The 27,662-nt window shown below is 40.8% G+C and overlaps 1 protein-coding gene across 5 annotated transcripts in view; it reads right to left on the bottom strand.

Moving 5' to 3' along the window:
• efcab6 (EF-hand calcium binding domain 6) overlaps positions 1–27,662 on the bottom strand; it is a 62,874-nt gene that overhangs the window by 22,713 nt on the left and 12,499 nt on the right. For 2 of the 5 annotated variants that reach the window (XM_067581095.1, XM_067581097.1), the window contains exons 5-14: positions 17,660–17,796; positions 16,364–16,482; positions 15,265–15,398; positions 14,702–14,850; positions 14,429–14,530; positions 13,130–13,217; positions 9,927–10,184; positions 9,754–9,834; positions 9,405–9,565; positions 5,457–5,606 (exon numbers count right to left, since the gene is read on the bottom strand). In XM_067581095.1, coding sequence (XP_067437196.1) covers positions 5,457–5,606; positions 9,405–9,565; positions 9,754–9,834; positions 9,927–10,184; positions 13,130–13,217; positions 14,429–14,530; positions 14,702–14,850; positions 15,265–15,398; positions 16,364–16,482; positions 17,660–17,796 — 1,379 coding nt within the window. The remainder of the gene's footprint in view (positions 1–5,456; positions 5,607–9,404; positions 9,566–9,753; positions 9,835–9,926; positions 10,185–13,129; positions 13,218–14,428; positions 14,531–14,701; positions 14,851–15,264; positions 15,399–16,363; positions 16,483–17,659; positions 17,797–27,662) is intronic. The other 3 variants (XM_067581098.1, XM_067581096.1, XM_067581099.1) reach the window with 3 other exon arrangements.

Below are 27,662 nucleotides of genomic sequence, written 5' to 3'. Positions count from 1 at the left end.
ACATATATACAACTGTCACTACGGTCATCCCTGAATTCTCACGCTTCTCACCTCATGAAAAACACCTCTGCCGAGTTGGGCTAGCAAGTTACAGCTTGTTAGCTGTGTTTCTTCAGTAGGCTCCTGCCAGCTCAAAGTTAGCTGGTCAGGTCTGTGTTGAAATTGCCAGAAAAGACTACTGTTGCACGGCATGAACCCTTCTTCTCCGAGTTGAGGGACCCAGCTTCGTCTGACGGCAAGGGTCGAAGTCCCTGCTGGTAACTGGGCTGACCACATGGAGACTGTTGAGGGGTTAGCCAAGTTTGAGCCAGAGCCCTTCAAGAGCGCTAGTCAGCCACAGCTTGGGTTGTCCATTGCCATGATGACAATGACGTGCTGGACATCAGCTTGGACATGCATGGTTTAGCAGAGGGTGAACAGGAGGCTTTATCATCGGGCCAGTATACCGCCTCTGCATCAGTTGGCCAGGACAATACATCCTTCTTCTCACTGTACCATCATGCAGCTGAGAGACTGGAGGTGGAGTGGCCCTCTCCTCCACCAGCTCAGAAACCATGGTGGTTTGAAAGATTTTTCCTTCCCCCTGAGCTGACAACAGTCAAAAACCACCTGCACATGTTCCCGGACTTTGTTGTCATTTATGGTTGCGCTGAGACTCTCTCCTCTACTCTATTTCACTGCGGGCGGGGCAGAGCACTCCACACACACGAAGCTCAGTGTGGTAGAGTAGAGACAGTGAACCAGGTGAAACTGACAACTACACCACTCGAGCTGACAACTACACCCGTTACTTTACTGTAAGTGCGACAAAAGTTTTGCGAGTAAAAAGCAAATAAGAATAATTTAATCAAAGTTGTAAGTCTTTTTCCATAAATGAGTCTTAATCTTACATTAGGGCTAATACGATATATTTTTAAAAAATATGGCACTGTGTCTGAAAGACCAAATCCTGTAGGGTGATGCTGGATTTGGATTTCCCACCAAAGTTTTGGCAGCAAAAAAGAGGCCAGGATTTTTGTACTTCATGTGATGTTTGATGTGCCTTCTTTTTTATTTATTTTATTTTTTTACATACAAGGCATCACTCTTGTCAGTTTTGTCACAGCTCTTCCTCTCCATCTCCCTTCCTCTTCCATCTTCTTCAAACTCTTTGCTGTACCCCAATCTATCCACCTGATGGATGCCTGTTTTTGTGCAAATAAATATTTTTTATTTAACTCTGGTGTGCATGCCTCTGACACACACTATTAGAAGAACACAGTATGTGTGAAAGAATTCCAGAGTGAAGTTTTTTGCTAAACGTACAAGTAAAGACCTTTATTAAGTTTAATTTAATGCCGTCAAAGAAAACCTACATTACATAACAAAACAAATGTATTTCTCATCTACTCCTAGGGCACTTGACAACAGTCAGTGTTGAAAAAAGAGGCTGTGCTTCTCAAACTTGTTCTTAAACACCAAACTGAGTGAAAGTTTATGCCAGTAGGTGTAAAGGGCAGCATATGAGTAAAATAAGTATAAATATAAATATAAGTGTATATATATGTAAGTAAGCAGTATAAGGATACATAAGGGAAGCCAATTACATGTTCATTATTATTCAATCAGTAATGACTGTCCATTTCCAAGTGTTACTTACTTACTTTCTTACTAAAACAATTGCAGGTTTCACTGACAATACATAATGTGGCATTTTAGACTTGGTACTTTCATCAGTTGTTCATTTACAAATTATTACAGAAATATACTCCAATATTAAGACAAAGCATCAACGTAAAATTTGTCCAAATATTTGGACAGTACACAACTGAGAACCGTTGTCATGGGTTACCGGCTACATTTCTGGGTCAGACCAATCCGTTTCCTCTACATAATAAACACAGTTGCAGGGGATGAGGCAGCAGCAGTACTGAAGGACAAAATAAACACTCTGTCCAAGTTGAACAAGAGACCGATATGATTGGTTCTCGTTTCGGAGGCAAACAAAGGTTGGTACAGCTGTTATTTCACTGTTCCGAGGAAAGGGTGAGGACTTTATCCAACTCTAGACCTGCGAGTGTTAAACAAATACCTACGAACTTACAAGTTCAAAATGCCAACACTGAGACAGCTACTGAATGCAGTCGGCACAGGGCATTGGTTTGCAGCAATTGATTTCACAGACACTTACTTTCATGTAGCGATACACCCAGACCACAGGCAGTTTCTAAGGTTTGCATTCAAAGGCGGAGCCTACGAATACCTGGTGCTGCTGTTCAGCCTGTCACTTGCCCCCCTCACTCTCACCAAATGTGTCGAGGTGGCGTTAGCTCCACTCCGGGAGAGAGGTGTTTGCATATTAGCCTATCTGGATGACTGGGCTCTGATAGAGCAGACAGCAGTGCAACTGTTGCTAGTTCTGTCACACATTCAAGCACTGGGCTTTTCAGGGAAAGACCTGTTCACTTCCCATGTTAAAACTATCTTGTTTTTTGTTGCTGAACCTGAGTGCGGACCTTCTCTCCAGGGGAGGACCTCTTGTGAGAGATTGAGGGTTGCACCTATTGGTGGTGACTCAAATATTGAATCGTTTTGGCAGGGCCAAAGTGGACCTCTTTGCCTCTGGAGCAAATACCCACTCCCCCCTGTTCTTTTCCATAACGGACCACAATGCACCTCTGGGAATGGATGTGCCCAATCCATGGCCCAACACATTCCTGTATGCATTTTCCCCAGTGGAAATGCATACAGAGGGTGTGCCGGCAGGATCTGTCTCTGATCCAGCAAAATCATGGTATGCTGAGATAATCAGTCTGCTGGCAGCGAGGCCCTGGCAGCTTCCTCTCCACAGGGACCTCCTCTCTCAAGCAGGAGGAGAGGTGATTCATCCGCGCCCAGAACTGTGGTGGCTGCATGCCTACCTGTTGAGAGGTCCAATTTAAGAGACCTATATGCATATAAATGGCAGGCGTTCAAGCAGTGGTGTCAGGACTGAAATGTACTCCCATTTCAGTACTCTATTGTGATTGTTTTGACATTCCTTCAGGAGCTGCTGGATAAGGGTCTCTCCTTTTCCATGATTAAGGTCTATTTGGTGGCTATATCTGCTTGTCATGTTGGCTTCGATGGAGTGACACCAGGCACTCACCCTCTTGCCATGCGTTTCTTAAAGTGGACCTATTGTGCTCATCTCAGCCCTAAATTTTTATTTTTGGACTCCACTATAGTAGCTCTGCATGATTTACAGTTCAAAAATTTCCTTATTTATCTTACACTTGCCCTTTATGCAGCCCCTCAATATACACAGTTTCTCTTTACGTTCCATTTTAGCTCCTGTCTCTTTAAAGCCCCCCTCCTGATGAGCCCACTCTGTTCTCATTGGCCAGCTTTACATATCAGAGTTGTGTAATTTTACTGTTAATGCAAACCAAACATTTCCTGCTTTACTGCTTCAAATTAAAAGCTTTTAAATGACAAACTAACAGGAGACTTTTATTGTGGAGAATTTAAAGGAAGTGAAAGATGTTCCTCACTGAATTAGTGGAACTTTGTAAGCGGTGCTAAACACTGGTCTAAACAACAACATGGAGATATCTGAGCTATTTGTCCAGCAGATTAATTAGAAATAATCCAGGGAGGAAGAGTACAAGCAGAAACAGCCATCTCTCTTGTACCCAGTTCACTTTGAATGGCTCCAAAGTTACATATCGCCCAAATGCAGCGTATTTGCCCACGATTATCCCTGCAGCCTATAGCTCTATGGCTCTTAAACCTTTGTCTCCCTCCTTTTGCATTCGCGAAGCACAGGAGGTTGCATTCCCTGTGTACTGTGCGTCTGCTACGCACCTACATAGACCGCATTCAGAGTGTGCATTTATGTGACCAATTGTTTGTCTTTTTTGCTAATCCAGCCAGGGGCAAAGCCCTGTCTAAACAGTGGCTTTCTCACTGGCTTACAACAGCAGAGGTCATCCATTGCCTCACAGTGTGAGCGCACGTTCAACCAGGGACATGGCAACACCATGGGTTTGTTTAAAGGGGTATCTGCCAGTGATATCTCTGCTGCAGCCAGTTGGTCATCACTGCAAACTTTGTTTGGTTTTACTTTTTGGAGGTGACAGCCCCTTCGGTGGCTATATGTGTTGTACCAAGTGAATCAACTGAAAGGGAACGAAATGTTATGTTACTTTGTTATGTTACTTCTGTTACCTGAAGAAGAGGAGCAAAGTACAACACTAGGTTGCCCTGCTGCTCAGCTGGGCTTGGTGAAAAGTGGTTATTAAACTGATGGATGACCATGGTGACAGATGTATATATGTGCAGGCGGGGCCTCACATACATCACCACAGATCATCAGGTGTCTTCAGTCAGGCCATGCGGGGGTGTGATATCCTCATACTACATACTATGTGTTGTACCTCATTCTTTCCCTTCAGGAAACAGAAGTTATAGTCAAAACTTTTCGTTTCTGACAATTGTTTTCTCCACAATCTGGTTGTTGAAGTGCTGTGTGGAGTAGCTAACTAAACCCAGTAGGGATTACTTGCTCGCTTTAGAGTTAAATCTTCAAACTCCATTTCTTGCATTATAATCAGAAGAAATGCATAATTTAATAAAAATCAGAAACACATGAGTAGATGTGGAATTTCAGCCAGGAAACATTATGCTAGTATCAAGCTAGCAACAGATATGCTGGGTGACAGTTCACCATCTGTAGGCAGATTGGTTGACGTGCATCTCAGAATGTGATTGGATCATGAGGATTTAATGGAGATTTACAAATATAAAATATATTTCAGGGAGCAGAGGCTTGTGGCTTTTACTTTCCATTTTTTTTCCAAAGTTAAAGTTTATTGTTGGAAACAGCTGATAAGCACAAAAAATATCTAGCTGTCTGTTAAAACTTGACTGAACTTAGTTGAAAAGTTTAAGTTTTGTAGAGTCTACCCTCTATTTTAATGGCATGTGAGGGCGGTATATTTAACACTTAACCACTTTTATGGGATCTCATGGACAGATTTGTTGGTAAAAGCACCCAAAAAGTGAGATCCTTTCACAAACGTTACAGTGTTTAATGCAGGTTTACAAGTGAGCAATGAAGGCTTGTCTACCTCTGCCTGTACCCAGGATTCTTCAAAACCTCTTTACCTGTGGCACTGACATGTCTTGGGTGATTTCATACCCCATTTTTCCTGGTGGAAAGCCAATAATGTAACTTTTCAAACCAGCCCTTGATGTGGAGTAACATGCACTCTTTCAACTGAAAAACCATCCAAAGCACAACATAGAAACACTGAGTATAATTCCATGGAGGCTAAAGATTGAGAAGACAGGTGCCAGTTTACATATTGGGAAGAGGGGCAATCAGATGTATGTCTCAGTGCAGTACATAATAAGATACATTTATGGGAGTAAATGTTACAGTCAATACAGCTCAAGTCTGAGACGCATGCTTCTATCACACTCTCTATGCTGACCTCTCAGTATGGTTGCTCCTCTCGTGGGAGCGGCAGGATGAAGATGTGCTTTCATCTGTTAGTGGTGCTGCCAGGTTTCTCAGTAAGTCACTGTAGGAAACCAACCTAGAAGTGCTGCCAGGTGTAGAGCTGGAGGAGGACTCGCAGAGCCTGGAAACAGAAAGAGAAAAATCTGAAAGTGAGCTGAGAAAACCCCAACTGAGCAAAGGCCAGTAGTTTTCTCTTTTAGCAGTCTAACATTCCATATATCATATTTTAGCAGCAGTAAAACCTTAGAGAAAATGTGTACGTCTTAGTGCAAAGATATGTGCTTTTTTTCATAACTTTAACATAACTTGCTAACTGTGGGTAGGGTGTGCTTTTACATTAAAGCGTAATTATTTGAAAAAAAAAAAAAGATTTTTCTTGTCACTTGAGGGCATCAAAACCATCAACTGACATACTATGGCCTTATAAAGTTGTTGTGTCTAACATGTTAGCAAACAGTTGCCTATTCACACATCCAGCAGACAGAGCAACATTAGCATTCTTTTGGAGTGGTGTTTCTGGGCACCATGTAAGCCCAGAATTCACTTTTAGCTCTGTTTTGGTCTCCACCAACTCTGAACTGTAAAATTTGTGATAATATTCTATGAGCCTGTCACTACGAGTGACAACTGTCAGATTACACAGTCATTTCACCTATTTTTAATATAGAAGATATTGCTTAGTGCAGCTTTAAAATCAATTAAACCCTTTTCTCACATTAAAGTAGAACTTATTATACCAAAACTTACCTAAATTCTGTAGATGTCACAGCAATATTTGTCATTATTCAATAAAAAAAACCCTTGCAAAAGATATGTATAAAGCAAGGTTAACACTAATTCATCCTCACCACAACAATTCTGAGAGATCAGTGTAATTTAAACAAATACAACCATCACTGAGTTTAGCAGCCTCTGCACTACATGCTAGATTTAGACCACCCAGTCGTGTTTTACAGTTTAAGCATTCAGAGTTTCTGGTGCTGGCAGATGGTGGCAGAGGTAAAATATTGATGGAAAACTCACTTTCAATGTGTTAAAGCTCTTCAGTAAAAAAACAAGATAGGTCAAACCTAGTATATGGCTGGACTGTGAATGGTCAATGTGTGAAATTGTGGCCAGTGTGTTACAGGGATAGTCAGTGGTAGTATCTATAATGTGAATTCCTGGATATTAAATGTTCATCTGCTATTTTTTGTAGTGGTCCCAGTAATATTTGCTGGTAAAGTGTATTGAAGTGACACGGTTAAGCTACGTTTGAGTCAAGAAAAAGGTTTGGCAGTTGCAAGAACATTACTTTCCACTCATATCTATCAAGATGTTTGATTTGAAAGAGAACTTATTATAATTATAACTGTTATAATTATCTGTTAACTCCTCCTGCTCTTTCATCTGTTTCACTCTGTGGATGTCTCTGGTTTTTCACTCTGTATTTAGTGTTTAGTCAGAGTGAAGTTTATTTGAGGTGTTTTAACTAAGCGCTCTCCCTCATGCCTCTATGCACCTCTTTCCCAGTCGATGATCATGGAGGCTGCAGTGGAAATTGTAAATCAAATTTTGACAGCCATTTGGGTGCAAATTCAGGAAGCTTATCTCCACTTGGTTACCGCAGTTACAGTCACATCAAGCGCACCTGCAGAGCAGCCACCCCACACTAAAATGATATAGCAGCTACATGAGTCTCATGTTTTACCTGCAAGACTTGTGTTTTAATACTGTTGTTCGTCATTTGTGATGTGAAAATGTCAAAGAAATAAAAAGCTTGCATCCTGGTATTAGTTGAGTTATAAAATCCAAACACAAAGGAGCATCTCTCCTGCCGGCTGCTGACAGTGCTGCCAGCAGGAAAGTCGATTACAATGGATGATGGAGGAGGAGACAGTTGAAACACTGGTATGCACGAATCTGTTGAAACAAGAGCTTAGCCGACTCACATCGGAGCTGAGAGCTCAGAGCAGGAAACACAGTCACTCTGCATTGCACTGCTGTCCTCTGCTTCCATCATCTTGCCCCAACTCATTTTGAAAGAGCAATGGCCATTGGGGAAACTCCAACACACAGCCGGCCAACCAATGGTGTAACTTCATCAGTCACTCACTCACTCACTCACTCACTCACTAACTCACTCACTCACTCATGGACAACCGTGGTTAGAGGGCTGGTCCGTGGCTGGTCCAACCAAAAAGTACACTCAGAAAAGAGAGGAGAATGGGAGATCAGGGTGTGCTCCAGGACTGTAGGAAAGTCAGTGGAGCAGTTTTTTCACACAGCTTACATAAAAACCTCTTTTTTAACCCCTACATGTGCTTTATGAGGATACAAACTTCTGCCTTCAGACAATTCACAGCTAAGACACAGTGCAGATACAGAGGGTTGAAGAAGTTGGTGATCCTCCAGTCAATTAAGCTACTTAATCAATATATAAACATGGTAGAAGGGCAAGGGACTCAATAATCAATTCAATGTGGCAGGTGTAATATTATAGTGGTACAGTGAGGTTCATGAATATGTATGGATCTAGAAAAAAGTGATGTTTATCTTAAATTGTCTCTAAATGAGCAAATATGATGCAAAGCCTTTCCAGATGTTTAATCTGACAGTTGTATTGTACATGCCAGACGTTTGCATCTTCACCATCCTGCGTATTGAAAGTCAAGCATTCAAACTTATTTGGTTTTCACTTGAATTTCAAAAGCAACAACATGCCATGTTGAAGATCATGAAGCTCGTGAAGCATGTTGAGGACTAAGCATGTTGCCAGCTGCTGTTTCCAAGGTCAAGAATGAACATTCAGTCCAAACAACATGCCATGTTGTGTCAGGTTGGTGAAGCTGTGCAGTCTTTAATGCATTTCAGCCACAGTTGTCTGCATGTAGCGTAATAATTCCTCTGTGGAGCTGTAGAGCTTCAGTACCTTTGAAATATTTTTAGCAACAGGAAGCAAGAAAAGTTTTCTTTGAAAGGAAAAGGAACATTTCAACATTTTGGGAAATATGCTGATTCGTTTTCTTGCCAAAAGTTAGATAAGAGTACAGATACCATTCTTGTGTCTGTGCATTAGTATGAGGCTATGACTATATAGGAGGTACTTAGCTTAGCTTAGCATGAGATAAAATTCAAATATGCATCTACAAACACTTCTAAAGCTCACTAATAAACACTTTGTTTCTTCTTTATTTATTTTGTACACAAAGAGAAATTTAAAAAAAAAATATGTGGTGTTACAGCTTGTAACCATTTCTTGGCAAGGATTAACTTTCTGGAGTCTTGTCATAACTGCGCTGAGGTGCTGGACAGAAGTGCAGATTGGATGGATAAACTCCCTCTACGACCACAACATGTCTGCATTTCTGGTTGTGTATGGGTTAAACAAACAAAATACAATGTGGTAATTAGTGAGCTTCAGAGATGCTAATCAGCACTTTTTTTTTTTAACTTTATGCTAAGCTCACCACCCGGCTGTGTACTTACGACACATGAGAGTGGTATCAATCTTCTCATCTAACTCTTGGCAAGAAAGTAAATATGTGCATTTCCCAAAATGTCAAACTATTCCCTTAAAGTTGATTAACACTAACTCTTGACTATGGCATTCTTATTTTGTAATCACAGTAAATGACCTGACAGGGTGGCACAGTGGCTCATTAGTTAGTACTGTTGCGAGAAACAGCAACAAATTCCCAAGCTTCAAGCTGAGCCAGCTAGCTTGTGTGTGGAGCACATTAACACAGTGTCTCTGGGTGCTCCAGTTGTCTCCCACAGTCCAAAGGCATGAAGGTAAATTGCTCACTGGTCTGAATATGTTCGTCACCCACCCTCTGATAGACCTATTCAGGGTGTTATTATTTCTTAGTTTTCCATAACTTTTCTTAGTCTCTATAAATTACACTATGCTGCATGTGGGTCTAGATGTGTTTCTTACTTGTCGAAGTGTTTGTGGGAGATGGGCAACCCATAGTGGCTGAAAACCCTCTTCAGATCCTCCTGTTTGACATATCCAGTATGCTGAGGGTCACACACCTTCAGAGCTGCCAGGACTGAACCGATCTGCTCACACAGCTTCTCCAGCAGCAGGCTCTCCACCTTAACATATACACATACACACAGTGCACACAGATATTCAGCAGTCACACAAATCAAACACTGCATTAATAATTAACCCCTTTTTTTTCTTTTGATCTCATCCTGTGTTTTCTTTCTGTTTGATCTCATAGTGTATGCTACATACTGTATGTATGATATTTGATCAGAGTATGCTCTAACACACTCACTGTTCTCCATGAAGCAGATGCCAGAGATACCTTATCAGCCCATTGCGTGGTCTGCCTCTCATCTGCTGTTTTCCGCTCCTCCTAAAAAACAAATCAACAACTATAGTACGCATTTATGACCTTAGATGAACGAGTTGAACATGGAAATGCACAAACACTAGCAAATTACACACGCATACAGTAGAGGTGGGATCTGTCTCCTCGTTCAGCGGCTCAGCGTTGTTACCAGGGGAGGTAGCAGAGGGGATGCTGGGGTTGAGTCTCTCCAGACTGGCCAGCTGGATGACCCCGCTGTGATCTGGGTCCAGTACATTGAGCAGCTGTGTGATCTGTGTATTGCGAAGGCGGGGCTGGGGGGTCTTGGGTTGGCTCCCACCTGGTCTCTCTAGCAAGTGTCGCAGGTCTGCCCTGGTGATCCAACCTACCTCCTTCTGGAAAGACAGGGCTATGTGAACATTCATTTCACAGGAACAGTATGATGTTCATTGTAGATACAGTGTAGTGAGCACAAATGTACAACCAAAGTTAGAATTGACCACCATGTCATAAACTAAAGAAGTGGGCAGGGTTGACTCAAGCTGACAGGTTTCCAGAAGTGAAGGATAAATCAAGTAAAAGTAAAAATCCAGAGATTTTGAAGACAGAGGTCAAGTAAAGGGTCTCAGAGTACTTAAAATAAACTAAAATGCGTCACGGGAAGGACAAAAAGCCTGATCTCTTTCCAAGCACTCTGTCTTTTTCATGTCTTTGTCTCAACGCAATGAATCACACAAATTAGGATAATGGTGTACGCTTTCAGTTTCCCCTCAAAGACATTCATGGTGTTGCTCTCAGGCAAAAAATGAGCGGGGTAACTGTATGAAGAGTTAAAAAAAGCTGAAGAGAGAAGTTCAAACCATTCATACTTTAATATTTTGCGAACCTGGCCAATCACTGCATGAAGTGGACATTATCATCAGATCATCTGTTTCAAAAAAAAAAAAAAATTGTTAGACGCAGTATATTTTAACTGTCTGAAAAGGGGGTTTCAGATACCCTTAGATGAGTGACAAGCACTTTGAAGAATACTGAAGCCTTCAGAGTTGCAAGGGAATCAGTAAGCTTCAAATCTGCTGACATGCTGCTAATGAAGAGGTGATGTTAGCTAACTTCACTTCAACAATTTTAACAAGTTCCCTTTTGGATTCTAGATCAGACTCCACTCTAGCTTAGGCACCCTCCTGAAGAGGACTCTGACAGGATCTGCACCAGCCTTGGTCAGCCTTGCCGTCACAAGACTGAGTCTGTGCCAAACCTTAGTCTTAATAAATCATGTTAATGTCATATTCCTGTGGTAAAGTCTCTTCTACTTGCACTATATCATAGCGTCATGGTATTTTGTTCTTGTTGGCAACAAGGATTTGTTTGGAGTATGGCCAACTCTATGAAATGATACTTTTAATTGCAAGTATACAGTCCAAAGAAATGCTTCCAGAGCAAGTGTGGCTTTGCACTGTTTTCATCTGAGAGGTCTTAGTGGCAAATCTGATTTTCAAATAAAAAGTCTCATCATTCAACAGTTGTCTCTTCAATTGGTACTTATTATATGTACTTATTAGCCAACGTTACTATTGCTCTATTTAACATTTAATATAATTCACTTCTACTAGTAGCTACTTGCTAGTTAACTCATTAATCAGTTCTCTTAAGAAACCATTTTACTCTTTTTTGATTAAATGGAATAACAAAAACAATCCAATTTTTCCATCTTGAACTGTGCACTCAGCAGAGAACATAAAAAAAAATATATATATAGATATATATATATTTTATTTTATTAGTCAGAATAACAGGTAGCCTTAATGTACTCTAAATATATAATATTGACAGACTATCAAAAGTTTATTTTTCACTTGGAATTACAGTGTAAAGTTCGATCTGCTAAGTCTTTACAAAGCAATGATTTTGTTGAAAAAAAGTAGACAAAAACATCAAAGATTTTCACTGACAGATGTGAACTGATAGTACAGTTCAGTACAGTTCATAAAGTTTTACTAAATTCGCAATTCAAAACAATGAAAAAAAAAATCTCTACCCATTTACTTATTTTTTTGCTTTCTTTGACTCTGCTGTTATTTTGTTTGTTCCCAAATTTCCTTCAATTTTTTTTTTTACTTGGACAAGCTAAAGTTATCACTGAGTCTGAGCTCTGAATGTAGTCAATGACATCATTTTGTATGACTGCTGCGTTATACAAGTTTTAAACAGACAAACAGGAGCACAGAGATTTACATGATGATCTCTAATGGAATTGCCTACTTTACATCTACATGAATGCAATCCAACACAACATCACAACCCTCTGTCTCAAATATCAAGAACGATTATATTGCATTACACTAAAATGTACATGTTTTAATTAATGATGTGTGTGTTCCCCATGTCAATGTTGTGTGCTTTATATGATTATGCACTTTGTACTATCTATGGCCTGGCATAATAAAGCATTCATCTGATGAGATTATGTATCATAGACAAACATTGGGAATCACTACAAGTTGCCCAAGCTCTTGAATTCTTCCCCAGAGATAGTCTAAAAACCATAGTTGGCTTCGAACCTGCCTGAGTGAAAAACCTCATTATTGGCTGGCGGTGTGAGGACACTCTTGTTTGATCTCCCACCCGCTGAATAGATTATTAAAACAGTTGATGGAGGGATTTTTTTTTTCCCTCCCATGCCATTAAAAGGAGGAGATCCTGGCAGATAGATATGTGTGATTCATATCTGGGAGAGGCTTCACACACGTACACACACAGACACGTACTTCCTTAAACTTGGAAGCCAACTGTTGTTTTGTGAGTGGCAGCAGCAACATCAAACATAACAGTGAATTAATCGAAAATTCAACCCCCCTTCCCCCGAAGTTTGTTTAACTCCAAAGTTTCATCCAGCTGAAGTAGACTGATTTGAAATTAAAGAGGCAGAACTCGATGCGAAGGCGTGTTGAAGGCGATGGCTGTCAGACGAACATATGGCTAGTGACTGAGTGGCTAACCAGTGGCCATATGCAATCATCTAATCGTGTTTATGGCCATCAAAAAGCTGCAGATGATGATTGGCTCATCTGTAAAGCTGTCTGGCAGTTATATTTAAAACATACACCTCAGCATGTGCCTTTGTCTCTTAGCAATCTGCTGAGATTACTCCCTCGTGTCCTGTCTGATAACATTCAAAATCACTTCTGTCTTGTCTCCTACTACGGTTTTCGCAAGGCTGTGCAAATAAGGGAAAGGTTTTGAAGCATCTCAGTTTGTTTGTTCCAGAAGTAGCAGGTTCATCACTCAGTTTTTGGGCTGATCTTTTATAGATTTTATAGCTTCCTGTCCTGATTCCTACCCTGTTCTGATGGAAGATCTCTTTCAGACGTGGGTAAATGTCCAGGAGATCCAAATTGTCTTTATCTTGGAAAGGCTGGTCAGAGTTCCTGGGATGGGAGATAGGTGGGAATGAAAGAAAAGGAAAGGAATGCAATTAACAGAGGTACTATACTACTGTACTATCTACATCCCAACATACATGTCCTTTTTCAATATTTCTAAATTTGTGAGTGAATCACAAGTCTTTATGCAGTCTGTGTAGACAACTTTATTGATTACAACAGAAGCTTATCTGTTCTGCCGAGCACACGTGAGATGGACGATTGAAAAACTTCTTGTGTTGACGAGGCTGAAGGGTGTTGAGGCTGGGGTGGTAGGTGGGCATATTGTGCATCGAACTTGGGTGCAGGAGAATGAAGTTTGTGTCTTGTCACAGTCCAAAAATTAATGTTGGCTTTTCTTTCTAATCATAACCATAATCTTTTGTTAGTTCCCTAACCCTGCCCTTAACCTAAAGCTTGATTTATAAACGTGTGTTAAGTGGATACAGTATACCTACAGCAGCTATGTGCATAGGCTCTGTAGCTATGCCGTAACTACTTACATGTGCACCTCTTCAGGCACCATTTACACTTAAATCCAGATGAGATTTACAGTAAGACACTTTCATTTACACTTAGCCACATATATGTGTCTCCATTGGCCAGATAACAAATAATCCACCTTGGTTTTCCAGGGCTATGTACAAATCAGGGTCTGTCCAGTAACTGTCAAAAACTTCTGCTCTTTAGCAGTTTAGTTACAAGAATCAACAGTTAACAATAACAGCTAGCAAACTAGTAACTATTAATAAACTAACACAAGCACATGGATGAATTGTATTCATGAACTAGGAGTGAGATTAAAATTTCGATTTTAGAAGTTTTATCGTTAATCCACTCGCCCATATACATAATTTAGTTTGCTAATCTCTGATTAGAGATAAGGTTAGCACAACAACAGCACATTAGACAGTACCATGTGCTTTCTGTATGTGCTGGAGCTGCTCCTCTCCTCGTCTCAAGCAAGGTTAAGGAGGTTGAAGAAAAGTTGAAAAGTTAATTTATCTGCTTTTATCGAACGTAAATTTCAGCAGTGAGATCATGCAAAGCTTTTCATCATCGCTCAATAGTCCAAAAGTGAATAAAAGAATGTTAACACATTTACTGTATGCAATATAATTCCAACATATGATTGACATATGAATGAGAAAAAACACTCCTTGCCACTTGTGTATATTCTCTGTGTAAAGGGACTAAAAATGTAATTTCAAACTGACCTATGAGTGTGAAGATTTGTATCGCCCTCTTCTTTGCCCGGGCTCATGAAGTTTCCCAGGAAGTGTTTCCATCTCACCGGCCCTGTTGCTTTTACACCATACCTGCACACACACGATCCATACACATTCATGAAAAATATATTACACAGAATAGTTGATAGCTAGATTTTTAAGATTTGAAGAGTGAAGGGCAAGGAGGCCGAGGAAGAGCAGATAAAAAGAAAGCAGAGTCAAAATAAAAATGATAAATAAATAAAACATTGCTTTCCCTACCGGCTGGTCAGCTTCTGGAAGGAATGAGTGTTCATGGGAAATATAAAGCTGTTGAGAACAGCCCTGAGGACATCCTGTTTTACCAGGCCAGAGTGGGTGGTGTCAAAGGCCTGCAGCGCTTGCCACACCGGGGTCGAGTTCATACACAGCTGACAGGTAGAAGAACATACTGTTGTGCACACAATCAATCATATATTACTGTAGACACAGACCTTCCCTGGCTTTGTCTTTCTCTCCCCTATAAGAAAAGGAAGTGAGTCATCTCTGGTTGCGGTTGCCATGGAGAACATCCCAGTGCGACTCTCGGATGCGTAAGAAGAGCCAGCCCCAACTCTGCCGCCTTTCCCGCAAATTAGCCATGATTAACACACTAACTCAGGAGCTGATTTTTCTGGGCAAACATTTTAATTAGAAGTGTTCCCTCTGCCGTTTGCATCCTGACGCGCCACTTAGAGCCAATTTACCCCTCCGTCTTTAAAGAGGATAATGCAGGGGAGAGGGCCAGATGGTGACATGCAAACAGAATGAATAAAACACACAAAGTCATGCAGACAAGTCTGTACCTTGTCGTAGAAGAGAGTCTGCAGCTTCCTGTGTGGAAGGACTGATGGTGCAATGCATGAGCTGGACTGAGATTCTGGTCTCTGTTTCCTCTGTTTGACTTTCTCAGGTGGTGTTGTCCGTCGACTGGATGCCTCTATAAAACGCAAAATAAGTCTTTATTCCATTTTTTTACTTTACATACATGGCCAACATAGTTTTAGGCTGGATTTAAGCTAGATTACATAAAACATGAAATACAGAATGGATTGCTTTTTTATTTTGTATATATGTTGACCAGAGGATGAATTCTAATGAATTAAGTTACCCCGTCTTTTCATCTAGTGCCACCAGCAGGTTAAATTTTTCACTTTGCACAATAGCTCAACTTCTGCAAGATGGATTGGCACAAAATTTGGAAAATATTCAAGTTATCCTCAGGATAAATTGTAATAACGTTGGTGATCCCTTATCATCAGGTCAAATTTTCACTTTGGCCAATACCTTATGACCATAACTTTATGATTACCCTGTGAGGCAGCTGGATTCGCGAGATCATGAACCACTGGTTGTTCAGACTAGTCAGCGTCCTATGAGGATTCGCACATGATCTTGTAAATCCAGCTGCCTCACAAGGTAAGATGGTGATAGATGGTGATAGCCAGAGGGTTCATCCAATCACCTGCCAAGTATTTCTTGAAAGTGCCTGCCCTTTTCCAAACAGTTTGAAAGGATGACTTCTCAGATGGTTCTGTGTAACAAACCATCTGGTGCATCAGGTTATGTGATGGTTTATGACCAAATACCTGCAAAACTAAAGACATTCCCATCAGTCTCAGCTATACTTTGTGTGTAGTGCTAATTGGCAAATGTTAGCACGCTAACAGTCACGGTGACCATGGTAAACATTTCATCATACGCATGTGACATTGTCACTGTGAGCATGTTAGCATACTGATGTTAGCATTTAGCTCAAAGCACCACTGTGCCTTTAGTACAGCCTCACTGAGCCACTGGCATGACTGTAGACTCTAAGTCTTGTTTGCGTCTTGGTTTGTGTTCCCTGCTGCTCCCTCTCAATCACATTGCTTAAATCCAAAGTCTAATCCACTGTATCCATACCTAGCTTAGTGCAGACTGGTGTGATGTTGAAGTTATGGCTGTTGCCAAAACCAAGTTTATCCAGGAATAGTACATAGGAAATGGTGGCCATGTTATTGGGACTGTAATGACTCCACAACCTAGAAAAAGCAAACACATGCTAGACATTTATGCTTAAAAAATACTTTTGCAGGTGAACTAATGTCAAGAAATCCATGCCGATGTCATGGCAAGATGAGAAAAGAGGTCATGCTTTATGCTTGGTTTTATCTGTTCTAAGACACAGACAGAGGGAGTGTGTGTGTGTGTGTGAGAGAGAGAGAGAGAGAGAAAGAGAGTCCTGAGCACTAAAACCAATTAAAGCCATTGAAAATGAACCTGTCGCACACAATCCTCTAGAGCCACGTCAAAAAAGTTGAGCGGTGTTTCTGGAGTGGATTTGACTGCAGGGCCCGAAGTTTTAGAAGTCAATTAGCTCTCTCTCATCCTGAGACAAAGGCTGACCACAAAGTCAGTGCTAGTGATCTCGTCTTAGCTGACTGACGTCTTCCCGCCACTGGGAATACTGGAATAGTTGGGGGCCTGTGCTGGTTGGTTGAAAATGTGTGTGTGTGTATGCGTGCAACACATTAGTGTGTGCACGCATAGGAAAGAGGATAGGTTTGGTTTGATTATACATGTTCTATGATTGCAGATATTATAGCTGTGGAGCTCAGACACACAGAGGTATAGTGTATTTGTGTGTGTGTGTGTGTGTGTGTGTGTGAGTGTGTGTGTGTGTGTGTGTGTGTGTGTGTGTGTGTGTGTGTGTGTGTGTGAGGGAGATTGTGTACATCAATAGCACTAATAAGTGTTTACTGAAAGGGGCATAAATGATATTTGTTTCAATTTTGTCTTTATTTTTGCATAAACTAGTTTAGGATCCACTCATCTTCTTAGAGAAGATTCAGTAAATTGATATGATGTGTCATGTGTAAGGGCAGTTTTTTTAAAATCACATTTTGAATATTTTTACATGAAGAGCCCACGCTTTTTTCCCTGTAAAACCTAAAAATATCTTTGATGCCTCATCTTGAACTTGGAGGTGGTTACATTAATTTATCAAATCAGACGTGGTTTGAGGTGACTAGTTATTCTCACCCTTTATATAAACCAAATTTGACTTGTGTGTAGCTTGCAGAGCAATATCTTAGTAGGAGGTGTGTGTTTGAACTCCCACCTCACTGAACAGTCAACTAGTTGTAATGTGTGGTATGTGTGTGTTCCTTTACATTTGATGTGCAACCTGTTGTATCAGACTGTATGTGATGCATAAACCTGTGAAACTCCTTGTCTGTCAGGTGGATGAGGTAGCTGTCCAGGATGCGGCGGAACTCGTGCTGTTGGATGTGTCCTTCTCGGTTGTAGTCAAACAGACGGAACACTCTGATCACGGTCCTCAGGTTGCCTCCGATCTGTGGGGTTCACACAGAATGATTGACAGCAACAGCAACACTACACCTCAGCAGCGCCTGCAGACTCCTGAACCCAACTGGCTCGTGAGGCTCGGCTTTCATCTCTGTGAACATGGTTATTGACACGCCTGCCTTGATCTGTGGAAGCCGGAGGCTGTTCCCCAAAGTGCTGACAACTGATAAGGATTTCACTTCATGTGAATTTCTGTAAAAGTACATTACACCTTCACAGAAACACTACAAATAATGCCAAGCAGAACTGGGCCAATACCTCCTCCAAATTAAAATTGAAAAAAGAGCCATCAAATTCTCAAATATTCCACCACAAAGCCCTGAAACACCAAGAGATGAACCAGGAAAAGAGTCCCTTCAACCAAGTGGTCCTGAGACTCAGTTCCCTAACCTCTACCAACCCTACAGAGCCTCAGGACAGTCCATAAACAATCTGGTCCAACCAAATTATAACAAGACAAAAGAAAAATACATGCCTGATGAGACATTGAGGCTGAGTCTGAACTAGGTATAAACTGTGTTCACTGTGCACACAGAAAACAGTGGAGACATTCTTTCCTACACTGCGACAAATATGCAGAAATTAGAATATATTCCTCCCCAAAATTCTACACAAATATCAATTTGAAAGACAATCAGAAAGGGACAAACTCAAAAACCTGTTGAGGAGAAAAACAAAATTGCTGCATATTGGCAGCTAAACATCTGGCCTCTTGCCACAACCTGAAGGACATCCAGTGAAACGCCACCAGATTAAAGACTGGTTGTTCTTTTTTGAGTTCATACTGACTGTTGTTGTTGTTTGTTTGCTTTTTGACTGATTGATTGTCATATGAGTTACAATGCCCTATTTACTAGGGTTGGTGATTATATATATAGGTGCACATTTATTATTATTATTACTATTATTATTGTTGATATTTGTTTGCTTTGACAATATAAACACTGTCTTTTCATGCCAATAAAGCTCATTAAATTGAAATTGTGAGAGCGAATTTCATGCAAAGGTTTTTGCTAGACAGATGAAATGGAGGGAAGAGAAGGTGAGGGAGGGCACTTAGGGGGATTATGGGTCAGTAAAACATAGACGTAGACGTTTATGGCTCAGAGCAGCAGCTTGAAATAGATGTGCTCCTGTGTTTCTTGACTGGAAATTTAAGAGATGTACTTAAAGGTGATCTGATCTGAAGGATACTAGACTGAAGTTGCCAAAAGATATTTTGATTTGCAAAACTTTAATTAAATCCACCTAGAATTGCATTCCTCTCTAAAGCCCTCTGAAGCAACAGATCAGAGTAGAGTATCTTGAATCCATATTGTTTCAGTGGGGAAGGTATTGATTTGATACATAAGTCTATAATGTTAAAGGTCTGAAGTACTATTTCCATAGAGACCATTTGGAGCTTTATCTCTACTTTTGAAAATAGATTACCAAAGTATGTCATGATCAAATTCACGTGTCAGCTTGACAGCTCATTAATTGCTGGGGTAATGAGATTTGGGGATCTAAAACCAAGGACATGGGCCAGAAAATGCTGACAAACCACTGAAATAGATCATCGTGCAACATCATCAAATCACTCAAACTAATACAAATGAGACTTATTTAATGCCTTTAAAACTAGAATCTGTTTACATGAATTAATACATTTTGCAAAATATTAAAAAAAATCTACACATAATTACATTCATATAAAACTAATTTGCAATAGCAAATCTGCAAAGATTATCTTTTTATGCATAACATATTGACAAAGCATTTATATTGAACATACAGCCAAGGCAAGCTGCTCATACTCAACACTTCTGAAAAACATTCACTGTTAAGGTTAGGTAAGGACTGTGGTCTTGGTTTGGTGTGGCTGTTTGTTTTATACTTGATTTTAAAGGACAGGTCCACATTTTTTCAAGTCTATCATAAAACAATAAACAATAGTCACATGCTTATATGTATTAAGAGTGATACTGGTCACTGTAACTGTTCCTCCCATCCATACTGGGCAAGATCCCTTTAATATTCTGGCTTTCTACAATGGTTTGACTTTACTGATGGTAAGGTGGTAGGTCAGGAAAAGATTGTGTTTATGGTAAAATAATCTATGGTTATGGTATGGTTAAGACTAGCTAACAGCAATTGGTTCCAATTAGGGAAGGATTGTGTTTATGGTTAATAAGAAGGCAAATATTAACTGCAGTCTTCTGTCTCCTGCATGATAGTCTGACGTACTTCATGCCTATCCACCACCCTGACCTCTACACCTTTACTTTCTGCCTCGTTACATAAAGGGAACACTACTTCTTGCATTGGCACTGGACGTAAATCATGAGCTGCAGAACCACTCAAAATGAAGATAATTCCTACAGATACCGGGCTAGATTTAATAAAAGGTATAATATTGGCCTTCCTAATGGGAGAAACAATATATCAGTCTGACTGACTAACACAATGTGCAGTCTAGGACCAGCAGAGCACAGAGGAGATACAGGCATAAAGAGATAAGTTATATGTGTAATTTGGAACACCCTCAGTCTGTGGGCCTGGAGTCTGGGAGGCTGGATGATGAGGGTTTGGATCAGGTTAACATTGTTAGGGCTGAGTAGCAGTCAGTCAGTCTAAGCGAGCGCCTCTGCCAAGTCCAGCCCACCCCGCCTTCCAATGTCTCCGCCATGCACCAGCTCGTGCTGTAGCTCCGGGGTGCCATGCTAACCACGGAGGAACAGGAGCAGAGATACTAAATATACCCCCAGTGACTCTTGGGTAATCAGAGTCCTCTGTCGCCCAGAGAAGTCTCCGTCTAATTGCACTCTGATTAGACGAGCTGCCAAGTCTCTCAGTGAAAGGCGTGGAGGGAGCCTCCCTCATGCGCTGATACATTGACATTGTATCTATGAAGACACAAAATAGAGCAGATGGAGTAAAAGTGATTTAAAATATAGAGGCTGACCTCTAAAACGCTAAGGTTCACTACTTCCTGCAATGCAGGACTAGGTTGTTTGTATAATTCCAGATTTCTAGGTCTTTAGTTTCTCTTCTGAATCACAGAGGGGGTGTTTTTGCACAGCAGTAAAACTTTGAAAATCCCCACTTTTTGTAATCTAACAACTTCAGCTACCGTGCAAGCTTCCTTACAAGCATAACAATTAGCCCTGCTTTTACACCACCTTTCATTTTGCCAGAGTCAGGGGAAAGGGAAGAGGCGCTCCACAGCAGCCTGTGCGTTTAAAAAAAGATCAAATGAAAGTGAATTTATTAAAGACAGATATAAATATGATTCTCTCCCCCCCTCCCTCCCTCTCCAACTTAGAGGATTCTGTGCTAATTAGAAATGTGTTAAAATCACAAAGGAGGGAGAGAGGAGATCATACGGTATTAATGAACAGAGACAGAGGGATATCATCCAATCTCCATCTCTATCTCCATCTCATCTCTTCCTCCGCACACACACACACACACAGACACACACACACACTCCCCCTCTCCTTTTATCTGCCTTTGTTTCCTCCTTTTCTCAATTCCCTTGCAAACTTTGTTTCCTTTCTTTCTTCCCCTTTTGTCTTTCGGCCCATGCCTCCCTCTGCCTTTTTTCTTCTACAAATTCCTTGATTATTTAGTTTTTATCTCCAATTTTTTTCTTTTTTTTTTCCCTCTCTCCACTCCCCCGTCCTTCGGTGGTGCCAGCGCTCCATTAGGCAGCTGTGTTCTGGTTGGCGTGGTTGGAGGCCTGGCGCCGTGCCGCACTCGGAGTGTCTCAGCAGCCCTCGCCCATCCGTCTGCCCGCCCAGCCCCATGGTCCTTAATTAATGAAAGCTCTGTTGTTTTTGTTTACCGGCCTGTTATATGCTAATCCAACGATCCGGTGCCTGTCCTTCCTCTGTCTGTTTGTTACCCTCTCAGCTGATTAGTATGATCTCAACAGCCATGACCCAAAGTCAGCTTTGATAGCCATCTGATCACTGTGTATCTCAGCCCCTCTCCTTCTAATGAGTCACATTTTAATGCTTTAAAGGGTCAATTCACCCAAATTATAAAAGGAAAAAATGTACCTCTAGTGGTATCTAATAGGGGTGTAACAGTACACAAATTTCACAGTTCAGTATGTACCTTGGTTTTGGGGTCATGGTTTGGTACAATTTCGGTGCATCAGGAAAAAATAAGAAAGGTAGAAAATAATATTTTGGTCCTTTACTTTGAAAAATGTGAAAATCCAACAATGGCTCATTGGCCAAAACTATTACTGGAACAGTTTAGTTGTGCTGCAGTGGAAAGAGGAAACAACTTTTCTGTTTCCTGCAAGGAGTCAGAACACCTGCTGACAGCTGTTTTATGATGATATATGGTCTAACTGTATATTAAGTGGTTGAAACTAGCTCCACCTCCAGCAGCTACAACAGTAACATGCTGCTCTAACACTGATGCTTCAGTATTAATAATCTAATGATGTCATATATAATAATATATCAGTCAGAGGGACCAAACCACTACTTTTACTGCAACACTTTTAAACTACATTTTTCTCTCTCAGAACTGGTTCTTATGATGTGCTGTCTGACTACATCAGAAATCAAATGTGTGTGTTCTGAACTGCTTCACTCGCAGGTGGAGTTAAAAGCCAGTTACAGAGAGGGGAGGGGGACGGGGAGACGCGGTATTGTTTCACTACGGAGATAACGGAGCATATTTTAATAATAGCGTTGCACTCAGTCAGTGTTATGGGTCTCTCGTTTGTCATTCTGAGTCAGTGTCAGCAACACTACAGGGTAACCAGGCTACCTTGGCTAAACGCCAGCTAGCATACATCCATGCTACAGCTAAGTGGTGCGCTGCCAAAACATTCCAGGTGGAACACACGCTCCAGAATTATTGTTCTGCAAGTCAGAGTAAGTGGATTATTAAACTATTTAGACAGTAATTGTTTGGATCATGGGGCGTATTCTTCGTAAATCTGCATGTACTGAACTGTAATGTCTGTACCGTGACAGTTCGGGACAAATACACATATCATAACACCCCTAGGATCTAATCATGCAAATAGTTTTGGTTTTATTTGTCCAGGTTTGAGATATTTGAGATTTCTGCCTCCAACCCAATACAGTAGAGGTGATAGAATTTGTTTATGGTGCTCATAGCATTTAAAAATTAAATGGTGACATCTTGAGATGACTTTTGTTGTGATATGGCACTATAAAATTGATTGATTGATTGATTGATTGTTCAAGAAAACAAGTCCATAAGAACACACTGTCAGAAGTTTATGTAGGGACTATTTCTTTGGAAATAAGGAAGTACACTATCTCCTCAAGGAAAAGGGCAGTATAAGTCATGTTGCTCAAAAGCCTAAAAATGACCCATGTTTATGTCTCACTCAAAAGACCTCAGGTGGATGGATGAGTTGTCAATGTGTGATGAAAGAGTTCACTTCCTGTTTCCTCCCAACAGTCATCATTCCTTTCTTCTTACCATGATCATGATCTTTCCCTTACCTTAACCAAGTAGGTCCAATTTTAACCATGATAATCTTTGTTGAGTTTTTTTTTTCTTTTTTGCTTAAACCCAACCAAACGTCAGCCATAGCAGTGGCAGGTCAGAAAATGCTAATATGAACCCTTTTGTAACAGTAATTTGCAACCAATTCAGAAGGCCCTGACAAATGATCTTGTCCTGCTGCCACCAAATCGGAAAACGCTTAATAGGTTGTTGTGGCAGGCAGCTACGAATGACAAATTGTGTCAATTAGTTTGGAGGCCTTGTTGAAGAGAACAGTTCACAGTGAGGTCTGTGGATTATCCAGAGTAGTCTGGAAACTGGTTCTGGAAAGATTCCGTAAAATATAGTTTTTCATTGCAGTGAGTGCTGCAAACAAAATTCCATGTACCACCACTGCATTACTTTGTAGGCAGAACTCTCAGACACAGATAACCTGGACAAATAAAAACAAAACTACTTTAATGGGACTCACTTCTTTAAAAAAAATAGCATCGGTCCTGACTGGGTTTTGATTAATGCAAAAGACCAAACAGCTGTTTTAAGGCCTAAACTTAACCAAACCTCAACCACAAAGTTGTCACATCATAAAATGTATTTATTTTTCAACTGTAATTTGATGTTACCTTGCTGATAGCAGCGTCAGATCAGAAAACACTTCCAAATTCTGCTCTAGCACAGAGTTTGGTAGGACTGAGACAGTGCTGAATTGACAACAAACAACAAAGTGAGTGAAATAAAACAAAATGTGTTTGTATTTGGCATTACTGGCTCTTTAAATTGGTTTTCTTAATTTAGCTGACCCATTTAAATACGGGAAAATATATTTAATGATTTGTTAAGCATGAAACCTTTGCAGCTGGGTTTAATTAGTGTAATGATTAATGACTAATGTGATGTGATTGCGCCTCCAGCCTCCCACCTCACCTGCGTGGTTTTATACTGTTTCGGTCAGTTTGATGTTGTAATAAGAACAGAAGGTAAACAGTGTCAATATTTTTAATTTAGACAACAATTTTATTCTTTTCCTGTAAAAGTAAAATGTGATTGTATACCATTAAATATGAAGAAAAAAATGTTTGATCTACATTTAACCACATCTAAAACCACAAAATAAAACTGATGAAAGCAGAAACCTGCATCATAGAACATGACAGGAGGATATCCATGTTATAATAAACATGTAAGTGTAGCACTAATCCTTACATGTCATCACTGTACTCTCCAGATTTAAGTACTTGGGAAGTGCAAGTGATTCAATGCTGACATTAGTCACAGACAAAGCTGCATTCCTGTGTTTTCAGTCAGACTGTGTCGACTTGTAAACAGTGTGTAACGACAAGGCTTTAAAAGACACTCGACTCTCCTCTCTCTGTCAGCCAGAGCTCCGCCACGCGCGCTCTAACCTTTCCTGTCACTATGAATTATGGGAAGGAGACGAGCAGGGGGATAGGACGACTGTCTGAAGAGGAGGGATGAAAGAGGGTGATGGGGAGAGAGAAAAGAGACAGAGTTGGAGGGGAATGAAGGGAAACAGTCAGATCACAAGTGGGAGCGAAGGAGGGGAAACTGCTAAGTGACAGAGGGAGCATGAAGAGAGGAGGAAAGAGAGAAAAGCGGGAGGAGATCAGACAACGATCATCAGAGAGTGTAGAGATGAACTTTCTTTTGTCTGTCAATTAGAGGGCTAATTTCTCTCTGGTCGGGCTCCAGAGTGCCAGAGACAGGCAGCATTAAAGTGGAGCTCAGAGGGATAATAAGGGGCTCTGGGACTAGTCTGCTGCTGTCGCTCCCATCCAAACATTGGTATTATACAGGCACTACATAACTCGAACAACATGGAGGGTCTACAAGAGGGGTTCCCAGAAATACTCATGCTGTGGTTCCTGGAATAAATGCAGATTAGACCACAGACCCCCATTTGATGAAGATTTACTCCAGGGAATCCCCACATGGGAAGAGTCCTGCTGTTGTGTTGGTTTATTCGCTAACTGTAAGAGTGACAACCATTAGGAAAACCATTTTTCTTTGCCAAAAATATATTTATTTTTGGATGCGGATGCTATGGACAACCCATAAGGACCTAATCAGGCCCCCAGACAGGAGTATACTTTATCCTGATAGGATATATTTACCTCAAGGAGATCCTGTCATTGTTATTTTTGCTATTTTAGGAATTCTGCTTGAACTACAGGTTCCGATTCAGTGGTGATGAACGCCCAATGGGAAATCATAGAGTGGAGTGACCATTTCGGGAATATGTCATATAAAGATAAATACAGGGATGGATAAGACTGTCCTCCCATGAAAAAGGACAGGATCAGTCATGTAATCAAGCGCCCCCAAACAACATATGTTAACATTCAAGTAACAGAATCTCGCTAGCGGCTGGAGTAATTATGACGGAAGCAAAGGAGGAAATAAAGTGACGTTACTACTTAGCGGCGAGGTCGGCATAGGGAGGAGGTCGGGGTGGAAGGACGGTTCATCAAAACATCGACAGCTGTTAGCTTCCTACTGCCTAACCTTAACCATTGGGTTGTTGTTGTAACCATGACGAAGAAGGTGCCGTAACCTTAAGGAAGTAGTCATTTTAGCCCACACCACAATGTTTCCCTAAACCTAACCAAACCTTAATCATAGTGTCATCAGTTATTTGTAATGGTTTTGGAAGGCACAATCAAAAAATCATGCTGCTGATAACTGCCATGTCATATTAGAAAATGCATTTTATTCTGTGGACATATTCTGTGGACTAAACCTCTGTCCATTCCTATATTTAACCATTTTGTTGTTGTGGTTTCATACAATGTAAAGGATCATCATTTTGCATCTCCTTGTGAACTGGAAAGACAACAGATTACCTATATGCAGCCTGACACTTGGCTGGAACTTGAGAAAGTGCTCATGAATCGCTTTTGTGAGACTGCACCCCATTAGAGGTCCGTTTAAGTTGTTGAATGTATTATTGTTCAATGTGTATGAACTGAATATCAGATTGTAACTCAGTACCACAACAACGCAAGTAATTTAAAAAAAAAAAAAAAAGATCAAGACACAGATGGAGTTAATAAACAGTTGAACATCCTTCATTCAACCCTGGATGGCTACTTCAGTGAAAGTGTGTGTGTGTGTGTGTGTGTGTGTGTGTGTGTGTGTGTGTGTGTGTGTGTGTGTGTGTGTGTGGTGGGGGGGAGGGGGGTTGCAGGGATCTTAATTGAATATTGATAAGTGAGGCAAGCTCATGGGGTAAACAGCTGTGACTGGTACTTCATCATATGTGTGTGAGCATCACTCATTATCAGGACCAGCTGCTCCTCAGAGACGAGTCATCAGACAGTGACCGCACGCACACACACATACACACACATACACACACATACACACACACACACTTATTACAGTAATTGACAAACAATTTTCACAGAGATCAAAGTCACCAAAACTGAACACTGAAGAGAAGGATTCCCTGTCGCTTCATTGTTCGTTCAGCGAACAGACTACAGATCCTCTTATTTGTTCATCACAACTTTCTCTAACAGGAGAGAGTCACGATGGTGACCATTAACAGCAGTCCTCCTGCTCTACTTTGTGTGACCTCTTGAAGCCACTGTTTGACACCTCTGGCCATTAGAACCAATGAGCCTCTAAGTCTGCTGGTTTTGAACTTAATCTCATTGCTGCAGACATAAAAGGTGCCCTGTAGACTTTTTTCTAGTATCACTATGGAGCCAGACAGTCTCCTGATGTTACATACAGAACATTTAACATCTGAGACATTATTGCTGCCCCTTGCAATTTCTGCAATTTGCTCATTATCAACCAGTCTACTGGTAAATCCTATTGTCTATCAAATATGTTGATAAATGGTAAACCAGCTATCCAACTTTATTAAACCAACATCCAAAACCTGAAGGTATTCAATTTTCAATTATGTCGTGCAAAAGAAAAGCAGCAAAATCCACATAAGAACCAGTGATAGTGGTATTTCATGTTTGGCATTTTACACATTACAGAGTAAACAAATGCACAGGGAATAGTTAAAGGATCAGCATTTTCTTGCTGTGACCTAAACTTCAGATGAATGATTTTTTTTAAAGGTGGCCTTGTTAATCTGAATTTATGCTTGACGCAAGGGGTTCAAGTTTTTATTTATGGTTCATGGTCAGATTTCTCCCATCGATGGCATCACCTCAACACTAGACATTTAGTTACTTTTTGAGGCAGCGCACATTATCTAGAGCAGAGCTACAGCAACTATAAACTCAGCTGTAAGAACCTTGTTTACAAGGCAGTTAGACTGAAAACAGCACTGTGCTAAAACAACACATGGGGCTTTGTTGGTGGGGTTGTGCTGCTTTAGTTACCAGAG

Source organism: Thunnus thynnus, chromosome 23, assembly GCF_963924715.1.
Source record: "Thunnus thynnus chromosome 23, fThuThy2.1, whole genome shotgun sequence".
Lineage (NCBI taxonomy): Eukaryota > Metazoa > Chordata > Actinopteri > Scombriformes > Scombridae > Thunnus > Thunnus thynnus.
Note: the sequence above shows the minus strand (reverse complement) of the source record. Positions and strands in the feature narration are given on the sequence as shown.